The sequence below is a fragment of the Carya illinoinensis genome, chromosome 2 (assembly GCF_018687715.1).
Source record: "Carya illinoinensis cultivar Pawnee chromosome 2, C.illinoinensisPawnee_v1, whole genome shotgun sequence".
Lineage (NCBI taxonomy): Eukaryota > Viridiplantae > Streptophyta > Magnoliopsida > Fagales > Juglandaceae > Carya > Carya illinoinensis.
In genome coordinates, this window is record NC_056753.1 from 19,739,848 (window position 1) to 19,752,360 (window position 12,513).

Consider the following 12,513-nt stretch of genomic DNA (forward strand, 5'->3'; position numbering starts at 1 on the left):
TAAAAGGGATTGAAAAAGAACCGCAAATATTGCAATGAATCAGGCCATGAAAAGTTTGTTTAATATGAATATGACTCGACGAGAAAAGTAATGTGCATTGCTGTGCAAGAGGGCAAACAATAAACAAGTATTAAATTTAGTAGTAATGTGTAGTTCATTTTTATGTAAAAACTAAGATACACGAGGTGAAGTCGAAGGAATTGGAAGAAACATTGTCAACATGATTGTCTATTAATCACAAAATTCGGATAACCTGCTATTCTCGTCCTATCAAAATATGACATGTAAATAAAATTATTTATTTAACTACTAATTTTAATCGACATGACATTTTAAAATAAGATAAAAGTACCATATATCTGTGTTCCAAGAATACCTAATAGTTACTCTTTCCATAAGAAAGGAAAGTGGAACAAGAATGTAGTAGGTTATTTTAGTTGATGATGCATATTTACCTAAGATTTAAATAAATTAGAAAAATTCTATTTATCATTCTTATATCACATATTACATATAATTTTTATTTTTTTTCCTTATCAAATATGTAGTACTGGGATGATAAATACAAAAGTATAATGTTATGTATAGTCGTAGAATATGAACGCTTCTTTAAAAAAGAGTGAGAGTGGGATATATTATTAAAAAATTAATTTTTTTTTCTTCATATAAATTTCAAATTTACTTTTTTTCTTTAAAAAATTATGCGGCACTGGCATATTTCATAACTGCAAATATTATTTATTATCAAACAAATTATATGATTGGCATAATGTGGGAAATAAGTACAAAGATAAAGGGTAAAAATGGAGAGAAAGGCCAGCTGCAATATTATAAGACTTTTAACAGAGCGCGGGATGCGGAAGCCATCTTCGAACTCTGTATTTGTTTTCCTTTCGTTTCTGAGACGGAAAAATTGTAACAGACGTACATTCTTCTATCTGTCACTCTCTTTGAACATAACCTAAAGCCCATCAATATCAAACATCATCGTCCGCAGCACAATTATCCCAGAATCCAACCACAAACCAAAAAAAGACGGTTTTTTTTTTTTTTTTTTTTTTTTCGTTTTTCGTTTTTGTTACACCAATTTATAGTCATTTCTTGGAATGAGGAACATGAGATTTTAACTCCATTCCCATTTATCACTGGGCCAAGAAGGTGTAGTTCTGGATTCAAGGCTTTTATCGCTATTTTTCTCTCGTTTTTCATATTTTTCTTTTCTTTTTTCGGTCTCTATACATTATATGTACTTGGATCTTAGAGATTTAACTAAGAACCTTTGGATGCATATGTGTGTTTATCTGTGTCTTTTGTGAGGCTATTTATGATTGGCTTATGCCACATTTGATGGATGTAGGAATTTGGACTGGATTTCTTGGCCCTGCATGATTGGGAAAAGTATATTCTTTCCACTATAATTTTTCCTGATCAATGGGGATCTCATCTGACAATCTTCATGGACTTGTTCTGGCCGTTTCATCAAGCGTTTTTATTGGGTGTAGCTTTATTATCAAGAAGAAAGGTCTTAGAAAGGCTGGGGATACAGGAACCAGAGCAGGTTCAATATCCTTTTTTTTTATTTAATTTATATTTGACTATTTTATTTACTACTTTTAAGGTTTATCTTTACCATACCTTAAACTTGTGTATATATATATACACACACACACATACATATACATATAAGTTATGCATGTATCTATGAAATTTGCTATGTTATTTAGCTTATATTTTTTATTCGTATTGACCATTGAATAAGTGCTATTTGCCTCAGAATGTAAATTTTCTCTTTATAACTGAAGGCTTTGCTCTAACATGATCAGGGTCGGGAGGGTATGCCTACTTGTATCAACCTTGGTGGTGGGCTGGAATGATAGCTAGTAAGTAATTCACTTACCAAGAAAAAAGAAAAAGAACCTCGTAACTTTCTGTTTGCCATTTTCTTCATTTGTCTTTCTTTCAATATTTTGTTAATGCTTTGAATTCTGGGTGGTAATTACATATTTTTACATATCCCATTTTCGTAGTTTTTAACATGGGGATATGACCCTTAGCTTCACAAGGTGACGGCTAAAGGCCAATCATGATTCTCTTGCATTTAGTTTTTTGGGGCTACTCGAGGAGATTATATCATTAGTATTGCTACGTTTTAATGAGTTCAAAATCCGTTACAGTGATCGTTGGGGAGACGGCAAATTTTGCTGCTTATGCATATGCTCCTGCAATTCTTGTAACTCCCTTGGGAGCTTTAAGTATTATTTTCAGGTACGCCTTAAGTTCGATTGTGTTTTAGTGGATTCAGGAAAAACATCTAATTTTCTTTAAATTTCCTTTTGGCTTCTACTCTGTGTGTTTAATGTGCATGCATTTATCCTGGTATGGTTCTGTGCATGGCTGTAAATAGTACTAAGAAAATGCCACTATTCAGTGCAGTGCTAGCTCATTTTATTTTGGAAGAGAAATTGCATATCTTCGGCGTTCTTGGATGTGTTCTCTGTATGGTAGGCTCTGTAAGTATTGTTATGCATGCTCCTCAGGAGAAAAGTATTCATTCGGTTAAGGAAGTGTGGCATCTTGCTACAGAGCCAGGTATTTGAGACGTTATTCTTTAGTTGTTTAGGTTCAATATTTTCTGATTTTCCGAAATAAATAATAGGACCAAAATGCATGATGTTTTTGAACAAACCGTGCATGGTTAGATATACCAAGTTGTTGGTTTATAACTACCTTGTCTTCACCAGCTTTTTTATAATCTTCTGCATGTTATTTATATTGTCAAAACATATTAAAAATATAATTATCTATCTCTTTTTATAAGTTTAAATTTTTTTATATAAGCGATAATTTAGTATGATATCAAATAAAAATCTTAAGTTTGAACTCTAATTTTATATTATATCCCAATTAAAATACTCCACGTATTAGACTTATTTATTAAGAGAAAGTTTGATCCAAGCTAAGAAAAATGTTAAGATGTATTATAAATTTAATAATCTAATCTTCCCATCTCCTTAAACACCGTTAATCATAGAATGTTAGTCTCTTGAATGCTCGGCTTATCATCTGGAGATTTTTGTATCATCATATGATGTTGTGACTACTTCTGTCCACTAAACTTACAACGATTTGTTGTAACCAACAGGATTTCTTGTCTACTCTTGCATAGTTTTGGTTCTGGTTGCTGTCCTCATTGTCCGGTTCGTACCTCTCTATGGGCAAACCCATTTGGTGGTTTACATTGGAATTTGTTCTCTCATGGGCTCTCTTACGGTCTGTCTATCTTCTTTTGAAGTTCGGTACACATTATAGCTCCGATTCCCCACCCTGTATTTCTGAAGTTCTTCCTTATTTGTCTTTAGGTTATGAGTGTGAAAGCACTGGGGATTGCTCTGAAGCTTACATTTTCTGGAATGAATCAATTTATATACTTCCAGACATGGTTTTTTACGGTGGTTGTGATAGCTTGTTGTCTTCTGCAGATCAACTACTTAAACATGGTAAACTTTCAAATCTTAATTTTTCAGGAGAGTAAGGCTAAATATAGTCATGAGTTGCGCAAGCACTACACACTTCTTTTAAAAAAGCTTAGGATTCACCATTAAAAAATTTTATGTGGATCCTATATTTATTTACTTTTTTCAATAGGAATGTGTGACGCTTGCGCACTCTATAACTACAAGTATCATTTTTCTTTCAAGGCATATGTAATCCAAATATCTTGGATCCTCTATATAATTAATAATTTAATTATTATTTGCAAACTATCTTTTCTTACCAACTTAATAATATTTTGGAGTAGAGAGAAATAACTCAAAAAATATTCAATAGATGGGGACAATAACCCTTGAAATATGTAGATTTACTGTAGCTTTTAAGCAAAAACATGCATATGCCTCTTCCAATGTAGACAATTTAGTGGGGTTGTTAACTAAATCTTGGTTTGCATTTCCATTTGCCTACACCAATGCTAGTGCTCTTACCATTTGCATACTTGGCTAGGATGTCCTGAGATCAGGTTATGATAATCTGTGTCTATGGGATATAACATCTGCCAAGAATATGCTCCAGTCAATCCAGCAACATTTCTTTACCATTTCTAAGCCATTGTCATTAAGATTTAAGATCAAATTAAATGAAGTTACTTTGTCCAGCCTTTCATTAAGTCGCATCCTACATTATGAAGAAAAAAGGGGAAAATTTCAGTTGACCTCTCAGAGTTATCACCACTTTTGCAATGTGGCCTCAAAAAGCCACTAACTTTTGGCATTTAGCACCCCAATTTGAAACTTCAGTAGCAATCTACTCTCCTCGGGGCCAAAAATATTGAAGCTGTTGTCAACTAGAACTGAAATGTCCAGAGTGCAAGGGGACTTTAGATCTTGCAGTTTTAGTAATGGACAGGTTAGATATTTCACGCCCTTTAGAGTAAAAATTCCTTTTGAAATTTGAAACTGTACCAAATGCCAAAATTGATAGTTTGGAGGTTAGATTACGAAATAGGTGGTAGTTTGGGGGAGGCAATGTAATTTTTCCTAGCTTTTCTGAAGAGATGTCAATGCTCTTTGATTAAGGAATATATTCAGTGTATTCATACAACAAAATTCTCAGTATATACTTGTTCAAAAACTTTGTGCCTGGGTTTATATGGTTATATTCTTCCCAAATAAATTATTTAAAGTATATTTAGCCATAAAAACTCAATAACACTCCAAATGTAAATGGCAGTATTCCTCTGGACCAAAATGTTCCAGTGACCATAGCCTATATAGCAAAATCAGAAAGAAGTCATACAGCCGTTTACATTTTTTCCCCTTCTGACATTGTTTTCCACTTTCCATTCTTAATGAAATTTTACACTAATAACTTTGTGTTAGATGTCAAGCTCTAAGTACTTCAACTTTATATTATTATGCAGTTTAAAAGTGCTTAATCTATAATCTGGATTCATCTTTGCAGGCCCTGGATACTTTCAACACAGCTGTCGTATCTCCAGTTTACTATGTCATGTTTACATCACTCACCATTTTTGCCAGCATGATCATGTTTAAGGTGATTTAATACATGCTATTTGTTCATCTTCTGAATGCTTGATGTTTCTTCACTTCAGATGTATATATAAAAGTATACTTGGATGTTTTAGGGCTATTATTATGTCATCTGGTAATTTTAGTATGTCATTGCACATGAAGGTAAAAATATTTCATCCAGAATATGGCTGTCATTATTTATATTCATAATTGTGACTGATATTGAAGTCATTTGAGATTTATTTAAATCATGCTATTTAGATGATTTCTGACTTCCATTAATGAAAATAAATACGATTGGTATTTTTTTAGAGATAAAAAGAACACAGAACCATCATGTTCACATGTATATACAAACACAGGGAACCATTAAAATCTACCAAACCATCGTGACCAACTGTTGTCATTCAAGTTCTTCAGTTTTTGTCTTGATCAGAAACTTACAAGGTAAAAAGTTAATGCTTGGGAACAGCTTCCAAAATATTGCACCTCGAAGTACAAAAGACTTTGGAATTTAGGAATAATTTTATAAGTCACAACTTGACGTTAATAAACTAATTTAGGACTAGGAATAAATTAATTGAAATTTAAATTATTTAACAACTTCAAATATTACAGATGCATGTTAGAATCTATTAAATCCTAGTACTTCTAGGATGTGGAACTCCTAGCCCTTTTCTTTATAGAATTAGAAATTCTTCTAAAATTTTGAACCACTAGATCCTTCTCCGCCTTGTTAACACTCGTTCTTTTTTTGTTTCCCACAAGAAGAATCTATGTTCATAGAGTTTTCTTTTATTAAAATTAAAAAGAAGCAGATAGATGAAGGTTAAATATCAGTGTTTACACACACGCACATTAGTGAAGAATAATGTTGTTCTTGTTGTCCCATGACCATGGGCAATTTTGTTGAACCTCGTTAAATTTTCTGCATCGTGCTTCATGATTTCTTTGTTCTTTGCTATCAACTTTTTTCTGTATGCGCTGTTGATAATGTTATCAGAGTGCACAATTATGCTGTTTCTGTTCGCACAACATTCAATCTAGATCTAGTATTAGCGAAGTTTCCATGGATACTTCGATTTCTAGAACATATGCCTATGTTAAATGGTTCCAATTATGCTCTGAGGAAGTTGAAGATACAGATAGTTTTTGTCAAAGGAATAATTGAAGAAAAGGAGAAAGAGCTTAAAAACACTATTAATGAAGTTTTAGGGTGAAGAAGCAAGTTGACTATGATTCATTTGCTTCTAGCACCTGAAGATTCTGTTGTATTTATCGTGGATGTGTAAAAGTAGCTAAAGGCATCTTGTATCAGTTGCTTGATATTTATGATAGGCGATATCAAACCAGATCCATCTTAGAAGAAACCTGTACAACTTGAGAAGGAAGATTGCTTCGATCCCCCGCTATGATGAATACTGGCCTGGACTTTTCCTTAGGAGCACCTCAATGAGTTTAATGCTCTTCTCAGTAGGTTGCCAGTTATTGGAGTCAAGAAAAGCGCAAACCACTATTTTGCTCTGTTCCATGCCAAATTCATGGATGATGTGATATGTACAGGAATGAAACTACTGATGTGCTGGAGAAGAGTACTCAGATTGTGTGTGTGTGTGTGTGTGTTTGGGGGGGGGGGGGGGGGGGGGGGGGGGGGGAATGATATACTGGAGAATACTGAACGCAGATTGGTAAGTTGGAATAGGCTGTACTTATCGAATGGTGGTCGGACCACCTTAATTAAGAGTACTCCTAATTATTTCCTCTCGCTGTTCCTTCTTCCAGCTGGTGTGCCAAACCGCATTGAAAAGCTTTGATGGAACTTCCTTTGGAGTGGCCTAGGTGAAGAGTTCAAATTCCACTTAGTAAATTGGGGGTAGGTATGCCCTGCAATTTCAAAAGGTGGCTTGGGGGTCCAAAATCTTAGGGCATTTGATCAAACACTCTTGGGGAAATGGCTGCGGTGATACCAACATGAGGGGGAGGCTTTGTGGAAGATGCTGATTGATGCCAAATATGGGGGGACTCTTGAGGGGATGGTGCTTTATGGAGGTGCAAGGAGCTAATAGAGTAGGTTTATGGAAAAACATCAAAAGAGGGTGGGGGGTATTTACTCGGCATACTAGATTTGGGGTTGGGGATGGGTCTAGGATTAGATTTTGGCATGATATTTGGTGTGGAGATAGAACCCTTAATTACTCTTTTCTCTTAGCCTCTCCATAACAATGACAAAAAATATAGACTTCTTTCAGTCACCTATATCACCAAAGGATTGAGCATTCCACAACTTTAAATATTTTTTTTAAGCTTTAAGTTTACTTGCAAAAATGAAGCTAGGGGTGCCATGAATTTGATATGAAGACCACCATTGTCTAACCCTTTCCCCTAAACCTTTAGTTTTTCACCACATATTTTTGAATTTAAAATACCGACACCCTCCTTGAATACCACCACAACCCAGCAAGAGAGGAAAATGATCCGAACAAAGGTGAGAGGTGAGGCAGCCTCTTTTGACAAAGGTCTGGATATATGCTCTTCTCATGAGAGGAATATCCACCAAACCCAAGTTTTAAAATGGCTTTATTTTTTTCAAATTGGATTGCTATGACAGTTTGAATTCAGTTTTGTAGAGAGCTTCGTGGCATATGGCCCGAAGATACACTCCGAGAATTCTATCATTGCTAGCCGCAACCTACTTTCTCCTAAACGTTCACTTGGGAACCATATAACATTAAAGTCGCCACCTATGCACCATGGTAAATCCCACCAGCTATGTACTCTAGCAATTTCTTCCCATAAAAGTCTTTTGTTGCTGTCCAAATTTGGCCTGTAAATAATAGTGAAAGCCCACAAAAAATTGTATTCCACACTCTTAAAGGAACATGCCACTGTATACTACCCAAGGAATTCCTTCATTTTCTCCACCACCCTTCTATCCCACATCACTAAGACACCTCCTGAAGCCTCATTGGAAGCAAGATAAGCCCAATCCACCTGTGTACAGCTACATAAACTTCGAAAGATTCTCCTTGGAATAAATTTCAGTTTAGTTTCTTGTAAGCAAGCAATGCTCGCCCTCTACTCACGAAGCAACTTTTTTATCCTAAGACTCTTATTGGCCTCGTTAAGCTCTCGGACATTCCAAGAAACAATTTTAGGCTTCATAAAGATGGTGCTATCACCCTCCATTAGGATCTTATTCTGCTTGAGCTTCCCTCATAGTTGAGAGACCATATTAACCTCTTTAGCTCCCTTTGTTTTTTAGAACCTAAGTTCTTTAAATGAACATGTCTAACTTCAATAGCTATAAGCAAAGCCATGAATTATTCCTCAAAACCCTCACGTTCAATTCCCACACAATGCTGGATTTCCTTTGCCTTATGTAACACTCGATTAGAGACGCTAGACTGACCTGGCAGACAATTTAGGGGAATGGGCTCCACAACCATGTTGATCTCATCCCTGAGTGTTCACTGTGACTTCATTGGCACCGCCATCTCTTGCTCAACAGAAGTAAGCCTACCATCCCACTCAGAGGAGTCAAATGTAGGGACTAACATCCTTGATGGCCCCAGATCCTCTCCCTTGTCATTTTCGGCCTTTGAAAATAACACACGGGCTACATCCAGATGCTAATAACCCATCACCGAAGAAGATGCCATTTGAAACTCGAGAGAGGGCTCTCCCCTGCTGTCCTCGGCTTTGTCTGTCTTTGTTGGGCCTGAGATCCGACACTCAACGGTGCAATATCAACGAGAAGCATCTATGGTTCTACTGGTCGTCACTATCGCTGTCGTCTCCACCAGTTGGGCCACCTTCAAAGGTTTCTCGGGCGGGATCAAGGCTACCGGGATATTGTCCGGCAAGATTGGATGTCTCCCACTGGTGGAAGGCCTAGCCTTGGTCCCCTCTCTGATTTTCCACATTGATTGAGCTCCTACCTTTGCTTTGCCTTTATGTGCCCAAAGGAGAGGCCCATGTCCTTTCCCCTTATTGTCAACTGCCCACCCACATGAATAAGGCCCTCAGTTTCCTCAATGTGTCCCATGTGTTGGAGCCCAAATGACTAGCCTATGTCCTTTCCACTTGCTTTCGGCCTATTAATCTTATCGGGCTCAATAGTCTTATGGACCAAGTATCCTAGGCCCACATCATCTTCTTCATCAACACACCGTATCAATGTGTCAACTTGCTCCTGCAGTGCTGCCAGTCGTGATTTCATTATTGCAAAGTACTGTGCATGCCACCTCCTACTCAACAAAGCACCTACCATTGCCACCCTTCCATTGTGCACATACTGTACCAGTGGTTTGAGGAGCCATTTGAATCTATTGGCCATTAGTGTCTCAAGGTTGCTCTATGATGAGTTGTCCCAATACCGATAGTTCCACCCCTGAACTACTCTCTAGATTGCACCGATGAAGTCAACTGCACCAGTGCCTCCCTATACGACTGATTTTGCATTCGAATCCCCACAACCGGCAACCTCTGCAATACCCCACTATTGCATTTCATAGCTTCCTTTTCTGATATGGCCTCCCTCAGCACAACCGCCATCCTCCTCCATCCCTTCCCCTCTATTTCTTTCAATATAAAGATAAAGTTTCTTCTTCCACCCACAACATATTCCACTACCGCCATGAATTGACAGTGGGAATTTGAACAGCTCTGCACTATGAAACTTCTAGCACCCTCCTTTGACGTGTAGAAGTCCTTCGTCTTGACCCTCAAACAATCCTCCAACATTTTGATAAACCAATGCACAATACCATCCCAAGTCTCATCTTCTTCACTACCTTTCAGCTCCACCCTGTTACGAGTAAGGGGTCTCCATCCTTCATCAACACAAACACTTTCGATTCTATAACTATTTGTTTTGAGAACCCCATGATCACTCTTACTCAGCTACAACTCTATGCTCAGCCGTAAAACTCACCGTTAAACCCCACAGACCTCATCGGACTTTGGATGTAAGGAGAGAAAGTTTTGAAAGCCGTAAAACATCGAAACACTTCTCTTGTAAATAAGATTAGAGAAAGCTTACAGATTAATGTAGCTTAATGTAATACATTAGATCTATTTTATGATAAATTAAGAACTTCTACAATTTTGTACTACCTTTAGCAATGTTAGTTGTGAAGTAGTTTGTTTTTTCTAGTTTTCTTTGTAGACCTTGCATCTGCAATAAGAAATTAGAAATGATATTTGGAGTCCTAGGCTATTCAAGTCTTGCACACTCCTTTTGAAAAAAATGGTTAAATCTGGGACCTACATGAAAAAATCATTTTTTTTAATGATTACCCCTCTTTTCAAAGGGAGTGCACAGGGTTTGCACATCTTAGGACTGTATCTATCATTATTCAAAAACTTTACAGCGAGATTGCAATTTCCAGCTAGTTTGCAGTTCTTTGTGCACAAAAATAAAAGGTTATTGCAGAATGCATGGATCGGACTTTTGGTGAATTGAGCCAGGAGCATGCTAAGGGCACAAGGTTATAGCATAAATTCTACAATTAGGCTAGTAAGCTGGCTTGCTTCATTTTTTATCACTCATCGAATATTGTAATTAACAATGAAATTAAAGAGGTATGTTACAACAAGCCTCTGAATTATTTTGGTTTTTGGGCATTTGGTTGACACTTAAGTTTGCTTCTTAAAGAGTAGAGAACTAAGGTGGATTCTAGATTCAGAAAGCGTACTTTTATGGCTTAAATGTACAAATATTATTTTCTGAGATACCGTCTTTAATGAAGAGTCACTGCAAAAAGTGAAATTAAAAAAAAGTATGAAATAAAAAAAAAAAAAATCCAAGATATGCCTATAAACGGTTCTAAGCATTAGCTATCTTGCTGAATCATGATAAAGTTTTTGTCTTGCTTCTTGATTATATTCTTCCTTGCAACTACTTTTCTTGTGCATGCTCTACAGAATCTAACAGAAATGGTTTGGCTTTTTCCAAATAATTGTGTTAGGGTATTCTTGAGGCATCATGGGATTTTCTTCTCTTATTTTTTTCTAAGCAGGAATCAGATTTTGTTAGAAGAAGAGATCTTTAGTTGATTTTTAAGACTACAAATATGTGTGTGCATACACACACACGCTATGCTATTCAACGGGGCTTGTATGCTTTAACTGCTCATAATCTGGTTTCTCGTCTTATAAAAAAAAATAATAATCTGGTTTCTCATCTATGTTTCTGCTACAATTGCAGGATTGGGATTCACAAGATGCATCACAGATTGCAACTGAGTTGTGTGGCTTTGTGACAATATTATCAGGGACGTTTCTCCTTCACAAAACCAAGGATATGGGAAATCATACACCAGTGCAGCCCCCAGTTCATGGAAGCCCAAGCCACAACAATTCAAACTCCAATTCTTGACAGAAACATATATAGAAGCTTAAAAAGCACGCTGGTGATATTTTAGCCATATACCCCAGGAGTAGAAATATTTTTGAAATCGAAAGAAGCTTGATGCCATGGCACAGAGAGGAGACTGAGGAATATGTTTTTTTTAGCATATCATACTTGTAAATATCTCTTGAGATTTGTAGGAGTTTTAGCCAGACTAAGTTGCACTTTCTTATTTGCTTTCGGTTCTACAAAGTTATACAGGGAGATCATTGAAGAATTGAATGCAAATTTTCGACCACTTCCACATTTTGTTGTCACCTTCTTCATTCATTTTTACATCTAATCTTACATGGTAACAGTGCAAGGAACAACTTCCGAGTTTTAAACCATTTCTTTTGCTTTGTCCGCCCTCTACCATCTTATGAATTTCCAGAGTTTTTGCAATGTATATCTTGCTAGCCATTTGTGTTCTACTTTGAGCAAGGCTGTGGCAATTCTTTTTGCAACATTGGCTTCAAGTTGTAACAAGATAGGACAGATCCTACATGAGTCAACTCTAATTTTGCCCATTGATATAAACGTGTCAGATTCTTCAACCGTAATTAGTAAATTTCATGTTGAGGTTGTCGATTGGGACAGAAGTTGTTAGTTTTAAATGTCACGTGCCAAGTTTGAATAGTGTCCAGCTTGGATATGTAAAAGTTAACCTTAATTAGACCCATTTAATTAAATGGATTAGAGATTTGTGACCTGATTGGCATTACCCCCGTCTCTAAAATGGAGATATGGAGTTTGAAACCCCACTCCCCAAATGTATCAAAAATAAATAAATAAATGGGTCAAACTCAATATATTTAGTTCTTTTCTATTATATATAAATTCAGATTATATTTCAAAACCATTTGTCAAAATAGATAAAGTGGCTTTTTGGTAGTTATTTTATATAAAGATTTTGACAAACCATCGGAAATGCTCTTCTAGTAGTTTGAACTTGAAAATAACTTCAGTGTCACTATGGTGATATAGAAACCACTCTCTTATAGGGTTTCTTATTTATTTGCTTCAAGTAAACTACTTATAGACCGACCTTATTGATCTTTCCATTTTTCCCATTCGTTTATATACAGAAATGTT

General features: G+C 36.2%; 1 protein-coding gene across 1 annotated transcript; it reads left to right on the forward strand.

The window, feature by feature from the left end:
* The first annotated feature begins 850 nt into the window (after positions 1–850).
* Positions 851–11,685, forward strand: LOC122300264 (probable magnesium transporter NIPA2). Its single transcript, XM_043110777.1, has 9 exons — positions 851–1,158; positions 1,358–1,558; positions 1,824–1,880; positions 2,175–2,265; positions 2,429–2,589; positions 3,143–3,270; positions 3,360–3,497; positions 4,957–5,049; positions 11,236–11,685. The coding sequence occupies exons 2-9, from the start codon at positions 1,432–1,434 to the stop codon at positions 11,404–11,406; spliced, it is 966 nt and encodes a 321-aa protein (XP_042966711.1). The 5' UTR covers positions 851–1,158; positions 1,358–1,431; the 3' UTR covers positions 11,407–11,685.
* Positions 11,686–12,513: the final 828 nt, after the last annotated feature.

Excerpts from the sequence above, each read along its gene's own strand:
- LOC122300264 (XM_043110777.1), top strand. The coding sequence starts at position 1,432 with ATGGGGATCTCATCTGACAATCTTCATGGACTTGTTCTGGCCGTTTCA. Across the intron at positions 1,881-2,174 it reads GTGGGCTGGAATGATAGCTA|TGATCGTTGGGGAGACGGCA; the intron begins GTAAGTAATTCA and ends AATCCGTTACAG. Across the intron at positions 2,266-2,428 it reads GCTTTAAGTATTATTTTCAG|TGCAGTGCTAGCTCATTTTA; the intron begins GTACGCCTTAAG and ends GCCACTATTCAG.